Source organism: Engraulis encrasicolus, chromosome 15 (genome assembly GCF_034702125.1).
Source record: "Engraulis encrasicolus isolate BLACKSEA-1 chromosome 15, IST_EnEncr_1.0, whole genome shotgun sequence".
NCBI lineage: Eukaryota > Metazoa > Chordata > Actinopteri > Clupeiformes > Engraulidae > Engraulis > Engraulis encrasicolus.
In genome coordinates this window covers 13298956-13317380 of record NC_085871.1, presented here as the reverse complement: position 1 = coordinate 13317380, position 18425 = coordinate 13298956, and the positions used below count along the sequence as shown (strand labels likewise).

At 43.1% G+C, this 18425-nt stretch overlaps 2 protein-coding genes across 4 annotated transcripts; both read left to right on the top strand.

The window, feature by feature from the left end:
• Positions 1-1822: 1822 nt before the first annotated feature.
• On the top strand, positions 1823-11654 carry pik3cg (phosphatidylinositol-4,5-bisphosphate 3-kinase, catalytic subunit gamma). Its single transcript, XM_063217099.1, has 11 exons — positions 1823-1939; positions 2707-4728; positions 4942-5007; positions 5337-5562; positions 6088-6191; positions 6587-6733; positions 6928-7018; positions 7763-7893; positions 8406-8517; positions 8882-9039; positions 9760-11654. Exons 2-11 carry the CDS (start codon positions 2719-2721, stop codon positions 10039-10041), a joined length of 3327 nt encoding a protein of 1108 aa, XP_063073169.1. The 5' UTR covers positions 1823-1939; positions 2707-2718; the 3' UTR covers positions 10042-11654.
• Positions 11655-12447: 793 nt separating this feature from the next.
• On the top strand, positions 12448-18232 carry LOC134463799 (cAMP-dependent protein kinase type II-alpha regulatory subunit-like). 3 transcript variants are annotated; one of them, XM_063217097.1, is made up of 12 exons: positions 12448-12540; positions 12826-12987; positions 13078-13113; positions 13479-13534; positions 13639-13722; positions 13980-14086; positions 14265-14418; positions 15172-15273; positions 15787-15861; positions 16099-16170; positions 16606-16732; positions 17296-18232. In XM_063217097.1, exons 2-12 carry the CDS (start codon positions 12939-12941, stop codon positions 17442-17444), a joined length of 1011 nt encoding a protein of 336 aa, XP_063073167.1. In that variant the 5' UTR covers positions 12448-12540; positions 12826-12938; the 3' UTR covers positions 17445-18232. The 3 variants fall into 3 exon arrangements, with proteins under 3 accessions (XP_063073167.1, XP_063073168.1, XP_063073166.1); XM_063217098.1 differs by having other exon boundaries at positions 12460-12535; XM_063217096.1 differs by having other exon boundaries at positions 12483-12987.
• Positions 18233-18425: the final 193 nt, after the last annotated feature.

Below are 18425 nucleotides of genomic sequence, written 5' to 3'. Positions count from 1 at the left end.
AATCGTCTCAGTGTGTACACTGTGCCACACATTTTGGGACCAAGGACAGCCTTTTTCAATGTGCCATCTAGTATTTTGTGGGTTTACAGTGCTGGAATTGTCTGTCACTTCAAGTTCATAACTCAAACAACCATGTACACACAACATCACGTAATGAATGAGCAGTGCCATCTGGCCAGAATCCAGTCCAGATGACCATTGTGCATGACTCGATTGATACCATGAGGGCACAAGAGTTGATACAACACCCAGTGTCCTGGACAATGTAAATTCATGTACAGTGTATGTTAGTTTTTACTGCTCATTGTGTGTGTGTGTGTGAGAGAGATTTTTGTCAAAGGTTAACTTTGGACAAAAATGATGGTCATCAGCATTGCTGGAGAAGGCGAGGTGAGTGATAGGCCAAGGTCCACACGGTCCAGTCGATTCACAAATTGGGCAGGTGTCACCAGTCAGTGCAAAACAGATTTGGTTATTCTAGATGGCTCAGTCACTGCACATTCTTACCTCTGAGACATTATGAAAACAACCACACCCCCAACGTTCTGTTCATCGATGATAATGACAGAATTGTCACAATCACATCATTAGCCTATTGGTGATATGAAAGGACACCTTTACTTAGGGGGCTCTCCCCTCAGAAAATGTGGTTGAACAGTTTGAAAATACGCTTGTTAAAAGTGCAATTTTAACCCAATATGAGAAAGCAAACAGAGATCACTAATGACTAATAAACGTAAATAACAACCTGATATATGACAAACCCCTTTTCTGCAGAATTGCAATACTAAATATTACATTACATGCATTGTGGTATATGCAGTGCGGTATTTTTTTTGTAGTATGGCGTATTTGTGTCAAAATATATTGCATTTATTCCCATAATACTGTATTATACTGAAGTACAGGAATATCATAACCCATTTGCTTTAATGAGGTGCCCTTTCAGATACCAAGATGACTTGCCTAGCCATTGTTTTCAGGATCCTATATGGTAAATGGCAATTGAGGGGGCCCTTTGCTGATACCAAGGATACATTTTCAGTCTGTGGTTTGGGGGGCCCTATGACATATCACACACAATTGAGTAATTGTAATTGTCCTGTTTCATAGTTCATAGTTTCACATAACAGGGTTGATTTAAAAAAAAACTATTCTTTTAAAAAAACATTAATGCAATAGGGATATTCTGATGAATGAAAAGTGATATTGAAAGGCGTGGGCTTCAGGGCCCTCTGTTCTTGGGCCCCTGAGCCTGGGCACTCTAGGCCCGTGCAGTAATTCGTACTCGCTGATGTGTTGAGAGAACTTGCATGTCCTACCTAGCCCTCAGCCTCCTAAATTAATCAGTTGGACACATTTTTTGAGGAATGCTGTATTCTCATCGACCACAAGGGGGAACCGACGTGTAACAATATATCCACTGACATTTCAAAAGTGATGGAACATTCACTTCTGCAATCCTGCATCTCATATTATTTGCAATGAATACATATGGTGGGCATTTGATTATGTTTAGGCTTTTGTTTGCATGCGTTTTATGTTGTGTCCAAGGTCAACTATGGAGGATAAAACCTTGAACTGTCTTTTCATTTCTCTCTGTTTTTTTTTTCCCCAACTTTTTAATGTCAACTTTAGCCAATCTTAAATATGTCACCGCGTCTCTCCAGTGATTTGTTTTTATACTGACGTCGAGTAACTCAGTTCACCAAGCACGATTGTGACAGTGCGCTTCAGTGGGAGGGGACATATGCGCACCAGACATGGAGAGGGGAGGGGAAATAACGCCAAACTGACATTTCATTTTATGCGCGTAGCCACACTGGAACAGAAATGTTGCCTACAACTTCACCGGCGCATGTTGACCGATTTACATTTTAAATGTTACTACACGTGTTCATTTTCAAGTCCCGGACTCTGTCTCTTCGTTCGCTGACCAGTAAGTAGCTTGTTCTCTGTGTTTAAAAGAACCTGCTGTTGTAAGCAATGTGGTGACTTTGCCGTTAGTTTTCAGGATATATGCGCCATTCTATTCAGCGAGAAAATGACAGGCGTATCGCACAACGACCGTGTTACCATTACATTTCACGATAGTTCAAAGAGTTCATGACACGATTCTCAGAGTGTTTTCACATACGGCTGACAAGTTACAGAGCACGTCAATTCACATATTATATCTAAAGCCCAATTTAGCTAATGTCACAGTTGTGGAGAGGCCACCAAAAATCCGGTAGTTGTGAAGTGCTGAGGCGTCATGTATAAAAAAAACTTCCTGCTTTTATGTGGCTTCTTACATGGTTTTAATATGGGCATAAGCAAAAACTATTGACTACAGGAAGCCAGAATAACAAAGCACACTGTGCTGTAGGCTAGACAGTCTCTCAGCATGATGGTGTGGTTGCTGACAGTATGTTATTACTGATGAGGTTCTGTTGTATCATAGACGTCTGTGTGACTACCGTGATGTTTGTGGAACTTGTGTGTGGGAGTCAAAACCCTGTCAAACCCTAAGGCTAACTGGCAAAGTCTTGTGATTGAATGCCTATTTTTTCCTATTCTTGTGACTGTTTTATGTCTACACACTTCCTTGTGACTTCCTTTTGGATGTTAAATTTAACATGTATAGCCTATGGGTATTATTAATGAGACATTTGAGTAAACACACACACACACGTCATCTTTTGCCCCCCCCTTGTTTTTCCATAGACACCTTCGGTTATGGAACAGCAGTTCAGCGATGATGATTCACCAGTAGTCCATCGAGAAGACACCAAGAGAAGAAGGCGGAAAATGAAGGCATTCACCTCCAACGCGGCCATCGCAGTGGACCAGATTGCCGTGGAGTTTGTGCTCCCCACAACCAACAAGACCAGCAAAAGCCCAGACACGTTGCACTTGGAGGTAGCAGGGAACTGCACCGTGGAACAGGTGAAAGCGCAGGTGTGGCTCCGAGCCGTGGCCAGTCACTTGTGTCCAGAATTTTACCAAAAGTACTCCCCGGATCACTGCATCCTGCTCTACCAAAAGAAAGGGAACTGGTGCGAGATTTACGACAAACACCAGGTGTTCCAGACCTTGGACTGCATCCGTTACTGGAAGGCACTGAAAAAAGACAGTGGGAAGATACATCTCGCCAAGAGGCCCCTGCCGTCCGAGGACTCCGTTCAGTATCAGAAGTACTTGAACTACCTGATAGGATACGATGTCACCGATGTGAGCAATGTTCATGACGACGAGCTTGAATTCACTCGTAGGAAACTACTCACGCCTCGCAAAATTGAGTTGTCTGACAGGGACGCGAAACTCTACTCCATGGATCCCTGGGTGACCACAAAACCTCTCCCCGAATACCTGATGGGTAAGATCAGCAATAATAACATGCTGGTGGTCATACACAGAAACTCATCCAGCCAGACAATCAAGGTGTCCATCGATGACACACCTGTCCAGGTGCTGCAGAGCTTTTTCATCAAAGTTGCCAAAAAGAGATCACTCTTTGACATTCCAGAAGACGTGAGCGAGGCCGATTACGTGCTCAGGGTTTGCGGGCGGGAGGAGTACATTTTTGGGAATTACCCCATCAAGGACTTCCACTGGGTGAGGCAGTGCCTCAAGAATGGAGACGAAATCCATTTGGTGCTGGAGGCCCCCCCAGACCTGGAGTCGGACGAGGTCCAGAAGGAGGACTGGCTGCAGGTGGACGACTGCACGGGGGTGGCCGGAACCCACGAGCAGCTCACCATCGACGAGAGGGACCACGAGAAGGTCTTCACCATCTCGCTGTGGGACTGCAACCGCAAATTCCGCGTCAAGGTGCTTGGAATCGACATTCCCGTGCTGCCGCGCAACTCTGAGCTGATAGTGTTTGTGGAGGCCAGCATTTTCCATGGCCAGCAGCTCCTGGCTCAGGAGAGGACCACCCCCAAGCCCTTCACGGAGGAAGTGCTGTGGAACATGTGGCTGGAGTTCAACATCAAAATAAAGGACTTACCCAAAGGGACACGGCTCAACCTGCAGGTGCTGTGCGGCAAGGCCCAGACCCAGTCGGCCAAGTCGTCTTCCGGCCAGGACAACGGCGGTCATGACGGCAGGGGCAAGAGCCGCCTTCTATACTACGTCAACCTCCTGCTCATCGACCACCGCTCGCTGCTCCGGCAGGGCGAGTTCATCCTGCACATGTGGAAGATGCCGGACAAAAGCGAGGACAACAGCAGCGTCAACGCAGACAAGCTCACGTCCGCCACCAACCCGGACAAGACCAGCTCCATGGCCGTCGCCATACTGCTGGACAAGTACTGCTACCCCGTGGCCCTGCCCAAGTGCAGGGAGTCCCGGGACGCTGAGATGGACGGGGAGCGAGGCCAGAGGGACATGCCCAACCACCTGAGGAAGCAGTTTGAGCAGATCGTAGCCACCGACCCCTTACACCCTCTGAGTCCTGAGGACAAGGAGCTGCTGTGGCACTTCAGGCAGGAGTGCATGAGGCACCCCAAGGCCTACCCAAAGTTCCTGGGCTCTGTGAAGTGGGGCAAGCAGGAGGCCGTGATGATGACCCACCAGCTTCTGGAGAGGACCACCACGTGGGACAGGAGCTCTCTGGACGTAGGGCTGGCCATGCAGCTGCTGGACTGCCATTTCTCGGACGCCAACGTGCGCTCCATGGCCGTGAGGAAACTGGAGACGTTGGATGAAGATGTGGTGCTGCGATACCTGCTGCAGTTGGTTCAGGTAAGGCGGGCGGGCGTTGCTATGCTACTTCTACTACCACTGCTGATTTGTTTGTTTTGCTCAACTCCTCAGTCAGTCTGAGAGTGATTTGCATGTATAACGTCATTGCAGTATCCAAATAAAAAGCCAACAATGACACTTGTGTGGAGCATTCAAATCGGACTTGTAATGAAACTTGTGATGACATTACATTTCCATTTTTTTGTCATGCAGGCTGTGAAGTTTGAGCCCTACCATGACAGCGCTCTTGCAAGATTCTTGTTAAAAAGGGCTCTCAGGGTAAGCCCAAATCAATTACAGCTTTTTATTACATGTGTATTTTATTTACACCATTACATCTCTCGCTCTCTTTCTTTCACACACACACACACACACACACACACACACACACACACACACACACACACACACACACACACACACACACACCATTTGTGTATTCATGTCTCATTTTCCTACACTCCAACCATATTACATAAGACTGGCTTCCTTTATCATTTGTGAGTCTCTAACTCAAACTGTTGTCTTCATTTCAATCTTCTATCGCTCTCACCTCTGTCTCTTTCCATCTTTTTCTTGCTCACCCCTCCCCCTCTCTCTCTCCACAGAGTAAAAGGATTGGCCATTTCCTGTTTTGGTTTCTGCGAAGCGAGATCGCCCAGTCCATGCACTACCAGCAGCGCTACGCGGTCATCCTGGAGGCCTACCTGCGGGGCTGCGGCGACGCCATGCTGCAGGACTTCAAGAAGCAGGTGGAGATCACCGAGGCCCTGCAGAAGGTCACCCGCGAGATCAAGGTCGTCTCGGCAGACAAATACGACGTATCCGCTCAGGGTGCGCAAGCAATGACGTCACCTGGAATACAATACAAATAGAAAGTAGTACTTCTGATGAGAATTAGTCACATTGTCATAGTCGGTGATGGAGGAACGCTTGTTGGTGTGGCGTCCATGAAAAGTTGTTCATCAGTGAAATGAAATGTAGCCTCATAACGTGCACCGTTACATCAGGGAAACAATGCAGTAGTTGTTAAAATATACTCTACAACCATAGTGCTGTACTACTACGACATTACACAATCTTTTAGCAATATATTACGACCAATAAGTCATTGCCATTCTGGTAACAGAACATTTATAACAGGGGCCTTGTCCTTAGAGTAATAAATACATGCTATGGTATAGTGAAGGGTAAACGCCATTGCCAACACACTGTATGTGTGTGTGTTAAGACTTGTGAGTAGTGTTACTGTTTACCTACATTTGTTTTTAGAATCACTGTAATATTAATTACTAGTTAGTTACATATTTCTGTATCATAAACAGTGATCGCTGATGATATACTGGTGTCCGTGGACAGTTGTTTTTCAGTTGAGACAGAAGCTGGAGGGTTTGCAAGTATCCGGTCTACCAGAAAGCTTCAAAGTGCCATATGACCCGGGCCTTCGAGCGGGAGGCCTTGTGGTAAGTCAAGCCTTCTGTGGTTTCAGACTCCCTTTACAACTACCCATTTTTGATGGGACTTTTTTGCAGAGTAGTGTACTTCCCCAATAGTCTTCCGATCATCAACAATAATATTTTTAGTATTACCACGTAATCGGTATTGCCTCTGTTATTTCACTATGGAAATGCCTCTGTGTCATTGACGTTTTCAGTAGCAGTCGGCTGGTGCAACCAAAGCTATTGCCACTACTGTATGGATTAAATGATCATTATTTTTGCTTAATTATATATTCAAAAACATGCATTCCATAAATGAAACATGCACAATTAATTTCTGTAACAACTTCACACAACGGTAACTTTACCTGTGCGCCACCCTTACGTCTGCATGTAAAATGTCAACGCCCCTTCTGCAGATTGAACAGTGCAAGGTCATGGCGTCCAAGAAGAAACCCCTGTGGCTGCAGTTCAAGCGGGCTGACCCCACCACCTTGTCCAGCGACACCATTGGAATCATCTTCAAGGATGGGGACGACCTTCGTCAAGACATGCTCATCTTACAGGTAAAGTTTCCTAATAATGTGTCAATCTTCTTGTGAAAACCCCACCACACTTTTTGTGATTTGCGCAACTGGCGGTTTTGTTGCTGTTCTTGCTGTTTGACAAGTACAGTATTTAAACAAGTACAAGTATAGTATATAAAGTTTGTGTGTCACATAAATCATGTAATGTGTGTTCTTTGTTTTTGTGATGTCAGATCCTGTTGATAATGGAGTCTATTTGGGAGGGAGAATCGCTGGATCTGTCTTTACTGCCATATGGCTGCATTTCCACTGGAAATAAAATAGGTATAGTTTGGCTTTTGCCTTTTTACAGTGTTGAGCGTACTGTAGTAGTATGGTTACCAAGATTGAATTGCGTGTCTATAGCAGGGGTGGGGAACCTATGTCTTCAGGGCCCTTTACGGCCCTTGAGGCTGCTTTAACTGGCCCTCGATATAATTTTAATGTTATACAGCTTCACATGAAATATGACATCTTTTGTAAAGGAAGCTGACATACAGTATGACGTATTTTGTAAAAGTATCCCACCCCTGGTCTATAGGTTATGTCGTTCCTGCTGCACAGTATAAAAGATGGTGTCAATATTTTGGTGTACACTTCTATGAATTCTATGAGTATTTACAGTACAACACTGCAAAGAGTCATATTAAAGTAACAGTGAGTCAAAAGTCTCTGTCAAATCCTGCAGGTGGCAAGTGTAATTTCTACTCGACAGCTAGACAATGAACACATTCTATCGAGTACAATTAACTCTGAACATGTTACACTGGCTTTCAGGACTACATTTCAACTCTTAAAGAGTTATATTAACCTGTTAATGCAGATCCTCTGTTATAACCTTGTTGTCACCAAAACGGTAATGATCATGTCTTAATCTATTACTGAAGACACTCGGTAATGCCATAGCGATGTTTTTTATGACATAGTTAAGCTTTTTCAGCAAATACTGAATACGGATCACAGACAATCTCATCTGCATGAAAGGGCTACCAGTAATGGTTTCACTGTGTGCTGCTGCTTCCTCAACAGGCATGATTGAGATTGTGAAGGATGCCAGAACCATTGCCAACATACAGCAGAGTATAGTTGGGAACACGGGGGCCTTCAAGGATGAGATCCTGAACCAGTGGCTCAAGGACAAGTCCGTGAGTGACGACAAGGTAGGCCCAGCTGCGCTTCTTTTCCAGCTCAGCTGTTTTGATGCAGAGGATGTCGCTAACCACGTGACAGGAAGGAAACACCCCCGGCAAATACCATTTCCTGATAGCTCGCAACTCTTTTGTGTGAATGCTCGCTCACTCACCGATACCAAATACGGAACTCACATATGCCCATCATCGCCCTTACCTATTTTAAACGTCCAAATCAACAAACGCATCCTGTAAACACTGTGGTGTGTGAACACACTGAGAGAACGGGAGTTGCATAAACACAGTAAATATACCCCCTGACAATGGGCATGATGGGCAGAAATTTGAATGCTGTCAACATTGTCTTGTCAACATTGCTGTCCAGCCCTGTCAACATTGTGGGTTGTGAATGAAGGCAGTTGCACAAGTACAGTGCATGAAGTCTCGTGCGAGTGGGCCAAATGTGGTTGTTGTCAGATGTGGTTGTTGCACCCATAAACATTTCTTGACGGCTGATTATGTTCTCATGTTTCTGTTTTCAGTTTCAACAAACTGTGGAACGGTTTGTCTACTCCTGTGCAGGCTACTGTGTGGCGACGTATGTCCTCGGGATCGGAGATCGCCATAATGATAACATTATGATTACAGAGTCAGGTACTTACAGTACATAGCTATACCTATGAGTCAGACTTACTGTAATTTATAAGCAACATGCTTAAAACAATGTGCTGCTTCAAACAATTATCACCAGTGAAGTGTTCTGCAAGGCCCCTGTTATAACTTTGCTGTTACCAGAATGGTAATGACTCAATCATAATGTATTACTAAATGTTATAGTAGTGGTCGGGTAGTAGTATGCTAGTAGTAACTTTTTTAAATGACTACTACACCATTCCACTGACTGAGCAGTGTCGATTATGAGGCTACAGCAATTGCATCGCCAAGCCAGAATAGATTCAAATTGAGGATATTTCATGAGTAATGTATGCTGAACATGCTGCTTTATTTTCATGTGCAGGGAATCTGTTCCACATTGACTTTGGCCACATTCTGGGCAACTACAAGAGTTTCATGGGGATCAGTAAGGAGAGGGTCCCCTTTGTACTGACACCTGACTTCCTTTATGTCATGGGCACAACAGGAAAGAAAAGCAGCCCACATTTCCAGAAATTTCAGGTATTGTACCCAGGGCCGCTGACAGCTTTCGCTGGGCCCAGGACAAAGTCATCTGAAAGGGCCCCCTACCCAATACATACAATGTAATGGGGACCCAATTCTGGGCCCCCTATCTCCCTGGGCCCGGGACAACATATCCCTTTGCCCACCGCCAAGGGCTCTCTAATGCGCCCTCAGGGCTGCAGAGCCTCCATTGAGACACACTATACAAATAATATACAATATATAATAGATATTCAATAGATGTTGCACTGGGCCGAGCCCAATCATATGTGCACCAACTGTAATACACATTTTAAATAATCTCAATATCTCTCCCCGCATTAACACATCATCAGCTCTTGTCTCATCTTTTTTGGACATGTCTTTGAAACTCTACTCAGCTCTTAAGACACCACAACAACCACCTTCTGATCCTTATTTTCATCGGGTTTAGTTTGCAACTAACTTTAAGCTGAACAAAGCAACACATTATTTATTTTACTGAAAACTGAGAAAGACAATTAAGCTCAACTAAACATAGTGTTGCTCAGAAATGATGAACACATCTCCTGCTCATGTCTCTTCTTCTTTTTTTCCAGGTGTTTTGTTTTGTTTTGAGGTTGTGAAGGAGAGGGGCCCCCTCCCTTGTTTTATTTGAAATATTACATGTTATAAAATGGTGGTGAAATCCAAACAAAAAATGAGTATTATTTAAATCCCTTCTCTTTTTTGACTCAGGACACGTGTGTGAAAGCCTACTCGGCTCTGAGGCACCACACCAACCTGTTGATCATCCTCTTCTCCATGATGCTCATGACGGGAATGCCTCAGCTGACCAGCAAGGAGGACATCGAGTACATCCGCGAGGCCCTGACCGTGGGCCGCTCGGAGGAAGAGGCCCAGCGTCACTTCCTGGATCAGATCGAGATCTGCCGAGATAAAGGATGGACTGTTCAGTTCAACTGGTTCTTGCACTTGGTGCTCGGAATTAAGCAAGGGGTGGAGAAGCGTTCTGTCTGATTTTTTTTCCGCTCTTTTCTGCTATGTGAATCTTCTTTTGGGGATACAGCATTTCACAACATGCTTCCATGCTCTGAAAAGTAAAAACAATTCATGTTAGTTTTCTAGTGGATAATATGTTTCAAAACCAAAAGGGATGAATCTCAGGGTGTTTTTCAACATGAACAGTGTTTAGTGTGCACCAAAACAGTTGGTTTGAATCAAGCTCTTAATCTCTGTGTTCTTCTTTGTGACAGCGTTAACCAAACTGGAGTGTGCGCGCAGTGTCCTCTCCAAAACGAGCAATGGATTCTGGGCCAAGAAATGTTTTGAAATTCATTGTGTGTAGCCAAGGTTGAGGAGGAAGACAGGATGACAACCTGGCCAATATCTGGTTAGATGGAAAGTGGTGTACATTGCAGTTGTATGCTAGCCTACTGTACAGTAGATCATACACATGCGACTGCCTGGTGTGGACCAATTAATTACCTTGTGTGATAGAAAGCACCTTCCGTAGACAACCTTGAAGTTGAAGATGAATGTGTAAGCCTACTGTAGAAGATGACAGAAGCACTGTAAAGTCTGTGGTCTGTTCCAATGTCTCCACTGTGTGTGTACTGAGGTTGAGCGCACTTTCCACCCTCAGAGTAAGGGCAAAATTTGAGGGTAAAGTGTCGGTCCAAATCATGTTCTGTCTAATACACTTAACAGAAATGACAGTTGCCATGTGTCATCAGAGTTTACCAACTGCCAAAATACAATTCATTGTTGGAAACCACTGTTGGTTATGTTGATTTTTTTTTGGTTAACCCTGTCTCTTATATAGCCCGATTGTCATCGACTTTCAAATCTCTGTTCGAGACTTGGTCTGACCTCATGCATAACGATTAACGTTTCCCAAACAACATGGTTGACCCGCCTTCCTCGGTTTGGTTCTTGTCGATGCCAGAAGAAGCTGTGTTGAAGTTTAAACCAAACATTTTCTTAGTCCCAATAGAGCGGCTCTGCTTAAACCACGTCACTGCCTTGAATACGCCTATACTCAAATCAAATCAAAACTATGCTGTTATTAACGTTCAATCAGCAGTTTCACAGATCTGACATTCAACTGATGTAACAAACAAGACAGCCGGTGAGTACGAAAACTGTACAGTAACAACAAACTTCAAAAAATGGCCGTTTTCTGGGCGTTATCCGGGCACTTACAGTACACTTCATCTCGCTGTGACTGGAAATGGAACGCCCTACGTACCCAAACAGTGCAGAACCGGCGCTATGTACGGACATTGAACAGACACCTGGTCTTGATACCATACAGTAGCCTACCTGGCATCATAAGTCTACTGTGGCCTACTACTTGAAATTGTAGGCCTAAGCAGAAGGTTACAGAGGCTAGGCCAAGGCGGGCTGACTTCTACATCAAATTTCAACATTACACTGTTACCACAGCCTCCATTAAAATATCTCCAGTAAATTAAAGTTCTCATGAGGGTTGACAAGCCGGTGACAGGAAGGCTATATTTATTCCATGGGTAGGGTTGCTAACCGTCCCTTGAAATACAGAATCGGCCCGTATTTATAAGCAAAAGTACGGTTCCGTATTGAGCTGAACCGGGACGCAATTTGGTTAAAATGCAGGAGTCACATTGTATAAAGAAATAAGCTTACATTATTTTCTGGGGAAGGACCTCCACACACACCCCCTGCGCGAATGTCCCTTCTTTTTTTAGCCAGGGATTTGGCTATTCTCCCCATGGGACTCACTCCCATCTTATCCACCTGTATATTTTACTAGAATAAGTTCACCAAGTTCCTTATCAAGTCTGAATGCCCTCGCACCGAATGAAGACAATATGAAAATAATACCTTTAAGTTGATCTGTTTGTTACAGACTAGTAGGCCTACCAAAATTGGGGGCGGTGGGGGGGAGATACTTATTTAAAGAGAAGGCATTTTTGAGACAAAGTCGGCAAACAGTCTTAATTGACTTGTGTGCTGAATTCAAATCTGCCATGGATGTTTTTTTTTTAATTATTATTATTAATGATTATTATTAGGCTAACACGGTGAAGTGTGTGTGTGTGTGTGTGTGTGTGTGTGTGTGTGTGTGTGTGTGTGTGTGTGTGTGTGTGTGTTCTACACTCTGTGATAGGCCTAAACCAGAGATTCTTTAAGTCTCTCTACTCTCTCTGCCTAAACATCATTGTCAAACTAGGTTCCATGGCCTCTAGAGGTCAACAGAGGTCATATTGAGCTCAGTTTATTCCATATATGAATTCTGCACACCCAGATTGACCAACAACAACAAAAAATCTGTTTGCCGATTTACAGTAGTCTCACCTTTTGGCTTTGAGCGTCACAATCTTGAATTTTGGTTCTTGTCACTGAAAGGCCTATCAACAGCTGACACACGGATTGACAATCACACACACACCGCACACCAACTTCAATGTTGTCATAGTTACAAGGAGAGAGAAGACTCGGCAGTTGGCAGCAGTAACCGAAGAATACAATCGTGAGGTTTGGAAGTCTCTAAACCTGGTCAAAATCTTTCTGACTTTGTAAATGGTCGCTTGATAAGTTTGCAAGTAGTTGGCAAATGTCACCGCGAACGTAAAACAAAGTTAAGAAAATAGCTGTACTTCAGCCATTGAATTTCTTGCATAATTTTGTGGCGCCAGTTTCTAGCTAGAGCTAACGTAGCTAGTGCTAGATAGTTTACATTGACGAATAGCATTACCATGAGCAGAAACATCCATATTCCAGACGGTTTTAGGGAGTTATTGCAAGAATTTACTGTTGCAGTCATCAGAAATCAACCGAGGGATCTCTGCGACTTCGCCTCGCAGTATTTCACCGACCTGAGAAGGAAAGAAAAAGAAGAAAAGGGACAGGCGTTGAAGTCCAACATTGAAGCAATGATGTATGGCTCAGATGGAGAGGAAAACGACGAGGATGAATTTGTTGGTAATTAGCTGCTAGCATTCAGCTATCGTGAGCTAAAAGACAATTACGGTAAACAATTAATATGCACTGAATGTTTTTTTTCTTCCCCAGCCCCCGTCATCAACAGATTTAACAGGCGAAAATCAGGTAACTTTGTGATTTGTCACCACACTGCCCTCGATAACCTGAAAAAAGTAATTCAGAAGATGGTCTTCAAATCCTTTGCCTGCAGTCTATGTAAACACATTTGATTTTAAGGATCAACTCTCCACCCGCGTACACATTTTAATAACTATTTGTTTTATACGAAAGTCATATCACGTGATATTTTTTTCAGCATTGAAAGAAAGTCCATTTTTTGTTTATTTCATTCTTACCTTTTGGCTACACTGCCACCATATTGTAGGGTGGCACTCCGCGACCTTATGTTTTAAATGTGATTGTTTTCAGGTATTAAGTTGTCCTCTCTGTTTCAGTTTCTGTTGAGTTTGTTGCCTTCTTTATCTTTTTAGCCGTATCTGCTGAGCCATACGACCCGGACAATGAGGGGGCGGACAGGGACCCCGCGGTAAGTCCTCTCTTTGACCATACTTTATAATGCAATTGATTGGGGATCTATTCCATGCATCACACACACTGAGGAATATCTGTCACAATTGTATGTTTTTGTAGGTAATTCACCCAAAAACAGATGAACAGAGGAACAGGCTCTCCGAGGCCTGCAAAAACATTGTTCTCTTTAAGAATTTGGAGCTGGTAAGAAAGAAAATAACATTTTGCATGAAAAAATATTTGGCAATCTTTTTGTGCTTATTTTTATGAGCCGTAGTCACTTGGATTGGTTGAGGAAGATAGTGGGGTCTGATGTGAAGGACCATACTTCACTCCCCATTGTCAAGGCTGAGCAAGAAGTATAAAGCTGATAACTGCCCATGTTTATTTGTTTGTTCTCATCTCCTATATGTCAGTCCTATATGAAATATTAATATTATTATTCTCCACCTTGTCTGTAGGAAGACCTGTCTAAAGTGCTGGACGCCATGTTTGAGAAGCCTGTGGCTGTAGATGAGCATGTTATTGAGCAGAATGATGATGGTGACAACTTCTATGTAATTGAGAGGTAGGACTCAAATTGTTGGTGTGTAAATAATAGACTCATTCAGTGATCACCTCACCTCTATGTTTTATGTTATTTACATGCAGAGGAGACTTAATTAGGTAAGCCATATATTATATACAGCATGTGTAGAGGTAATTGTGTGTGTGTGTGCGCCTGTGGGTTTTTAAAAATGCATTAGTGGGATCTTTGATGTGTACGTGACGGACAGCGGAGAAACGCGCAAGGTGTTCACCTATGAGAACCAGGGCAGCTTCGGGGAGTTGGCCTTGATGTACAACACTCCTCGGGCCACCACCATCGTTGCCAGGACGCTTGGCTCTCTCTGGTGCCTGGTAAGGATTAGACTTTACATTTCCGAATCAAATAATTTATAAAAATGTTTATGAGAATGGTAACATAAATGTAAACATGTTTAACATAAAATGTTAAGTGTGTGGACATTCCACCTATTTTTTTTTTTTATAGTTGTCTGACCCTGTTGTCCTGCTGCACCTGCAATTTGGATGCGCGCAGCACTACCTCTACCTCTGGCATCGTCATTTGCCATTTGTGTAGCTTCTCCTTTTCATGTTATCCTAATTAGTTTGATTCTGGACTTCTTTTTTGACTAGTCCGTTTCACTGTTCTTTCTACACATCTTCATCAGTTCAGGTCCTGATCAGAAATAATGAACTACCGTGTGAAAGAGCAGTGGCACGTCTCTAAGCTCAAAGAAGTTCAGTTGCCCACAGCCCAACCCTTGACGCACACTGAAAAGTAATGACCCCTGCTGGACAGTCTCAGTCAGTGCCAGCGTGTCAGCCTCAAGAGCATTTGTAGAACTTTTTTATACAAAACTTTTTTATGCTATGTGACTTCACTGTTATTATAGAGTAGTTTGTAAAGAAGCTGCACAAGACAAATTTTCAGTTATACAAAAGGTATGTAAGTTACATTTGCTGTTGTTTCTAGTGCATAAGGCAAGCCACAGTTTCTGTGAAACGTGTGGGGAATAATGTGAAGGTGTTTAAATAATTGTTTTAGCCTCGTGAGTGACTAATAGGGTTCCTTTTTGCTGAGTGGAGAAATTGTGCTTATTGTTACAGGACAGGGTGACCTTCAGACGGATTGTTGTGAATAATAACGCTAAGAAGAGGAGTATGTACGACGCTTTCATCAAGACTGTCCCTCTGCTGTCATCCTTGGAGGTAAAACAACGCTGAGTTGGTGTGACAGTGTGACAGACAGACTACTGTGAGTCTATCTAACTATCAGTCGTGATAAGGGTTAAGATTCATGGTTAGCAATACAATTTGGGTCATGATGATTAGAAATTAGCATGTGATTGACATTTAATTGACCTCATTGCAGAAAATAATGTCTGCTCTTCTTGCATTTGCAGCTGCCATGTCTAAGGGGTAGGGGAGAGTGACATAATGTTGCCTTAAAAGGCAAGTTCCAGATGGTCTAAATTAAGAGGGTGAAGAGACCTAAACTGTTTTGTTTATGTTTAAAGGCCGGTGCGGTGCATGTATGTTAGAGAACAATATTTTATTATATAAACATCAATGCTGTATATTACTGGCACTGGCACATAAGTATATTATCTCACATAAACATAAGGAAATGTCATTGCCGAACTGTCGAGCCCTATTGGGACACAGGCATTGTCAGTGTGGTCCACAAAAGAGTCCAGTCACCCACAGCTTTTCTCCTTGCAGACATATGAGCGGATGAAGGTGGTAGATGTACTCACCGCACGACAGTACAAAGACGGAGAGAGAATCATTGGCGAGGTGGGACGCCCCCTCACATTTGCTTCATCAAATATCACTGTACAAGTCTGCCTCTGATGCATTATGTCCCTCATATACATGTAGAGTACATACTATCTATGTACTTTCTGTTATACATTATACAGAATGAACCAAACGATAGCAGATAGGGTATATGTGTTTGGTATATGTCACTAATAATAATTGTCATGTATTGTACAGTATATGCCTGTAACGCTTTATGTCCACCCTGACTAGGGAGAGAGTGCAGACTGTTTCTACATTGTGGAGTCTGGGGAGGTCAGGGTTACAGTCAAGAGAACTATAGAGGTGGGTATTTTTTATTAGAAGATGAATGGATGCTTGAGTGAATAAATGGATGTATGGATAGAATGACCATTGAAGTCATTGATCATTAATGATCAATTATCAGGGTTCCCATTCCCACTGGTCATAGAATTTCTGGATATCCTGGAAATTCAGCAGTTTTTTCTAATCATAGAATTTGACCATTTTGCATGTACAGTCAGGGATTAAGGAATTAATATGATAATCTTATACATTAAATGTACCATATGTGTGTGTGTGTGTGTATATATCTGACCTGCAAGTCATTTTTGCGACACTCAATTAATTTGCACTTAAGTTCCGTTTAGGGCTGTGGTGTTGGTGTTGTTTTTGGCCCATCGTCGCTCTGGGCACCACTTGAGTGTTGATGGTGGCGTGACACACTGCTCTTGTGTTTCCTGTGCTTGGCTGACGCAGGATGGCAAGACGGAGGAGGTGCTGATCTCCACATGCAGAGTGGGCCAGTACTTCGGAGAGCTGGCGCTGGTCACCAACAAACCGCGAGCCGCCTCCGTCTACGCAGTCGGAGACGTCAGGTGCTTAGGTAGGCACAACACAGCTTGCTCTCTTCCCCTCTTCCTGGCATACTTCTTGAAGCATTGTGAGCCAACACTGCCACCTGTGGCAGTTAAATGTAATGCAGAGTTTGACCTCAACTTGCTTTAAAATTTAATGGACATGGATGCATGTACTGTATATCATGAGGATTCTTGCAGCTTTGTAATGCATATGTTTTCATAACTTGCCAATTTGGCTAGTAGATGTTAAATTTCTTAGTTATTAGTGAAAGGGGTTAGTACCGGTAAGTTTTCATTTCTACCAGCCAAACTAAATGTTCACCTCCATTTTGGACGGTTTGAGCCCTGATGACAATACACATTAAATAGAATTGTTTTGTATATCATCTTCATATGGTTCTTGGGGGATAATATGTATCATTCTGTGTTGTGAATGCTTGATAGTGTTACTTAGTATGCTCGCTTAACTGCACTCATTCACAAACAGGGAACCGATACCCTAGTCGATTTTCAGTACTTTACTGTTTGCAACATCTGACACCTGACTGATGCACTTTTTTCTCTGTCTTGCTGTTCTTCTGTGCTGCAGTGATGGACGTGCTGGCCTTCGAGCGACTGCTGGGGCCGTGCATGGAGATCATGAAGAGGAACATCTCCAACTACGAGCAGCAGATGGCCGCTGTTCTGGAAGACCTCAACAGCAGCACCTCCACCAATGAAACCGAGCCCACAGCATGAGAGGAGAGGATCCACCACCCCCTCCCCTCCCCTCCCTGGCCAGGTCTGGTCATCAGCCCACGACCACCAAACTGGCTGCTTTTCACTGGAAGCTGGAAGTGAAAAGCAAAAGTGGTTTCATGTCCTAGCAACAGCCAAATGTCACCACTGTCTGTCTGTTTGCTTGCCCTTTCTACAACAGTCGCCTTATTATATTCCGTCTTGGTCACGGTGCAAGATTTAAGAAAATAATAAAATAAAAATAAAAATTCAAAGGCGGCTTGTGGCTGGAGAAGGCCAGGGGGCAGGTACTTGAGATTGTTTCCTTTTGTTAAAAAAGCAGCCATTTCCAAAAAGCAATTTGTGTAACATCCTTTATAAGACAAATGACTTCTCCACAAAAACAATACATATGTGTTTTTAGTTCGTATTGTTTTAAATAGAATTTTGTTCTTTGATCTGCAGTCTGCAGGTGCAAAATATTTTTGTTAAAGATCAAATTTTATTTTCTTGTGCATGACTGTCGTCAGAAGGCAATGCTTTTACATGTTAACTTAAGGTGTTAATGATTTTTTTTATTGTCATTATTTAAATCATTTGTTTGCTTCATTGTTTTTCAGAGGCAATTAAAGTGTGATACGAGTCCATCTATTTGTTGGCTGCCGTATGAAAATAATCTACATGAATATTAAACCACTCTTAATCTCACCAAATATATTTAATGTTTAAAAGTATAGCATGATTAATATTAGTGAAACTGTATTACTTTGTCATAATTCACAAGAAATAAATGTCATGGTCCTTTTAAAGTGTTTTTTGTTTTTGTTTTTTGTTAATTGAAGCAAGGAGAAAAGAGCCTAGTGATGCAAAGCAATAAACACACTTGTGTTCTGTCACACATTTAAAAAAAAAGACCCAAGCTAAACTGCTGGTGGATTATGGTCATCATTACTCTCAACTGTCGCCATGTACAGTTAGTTCCCCTTTTGCCATTGTCAGTTG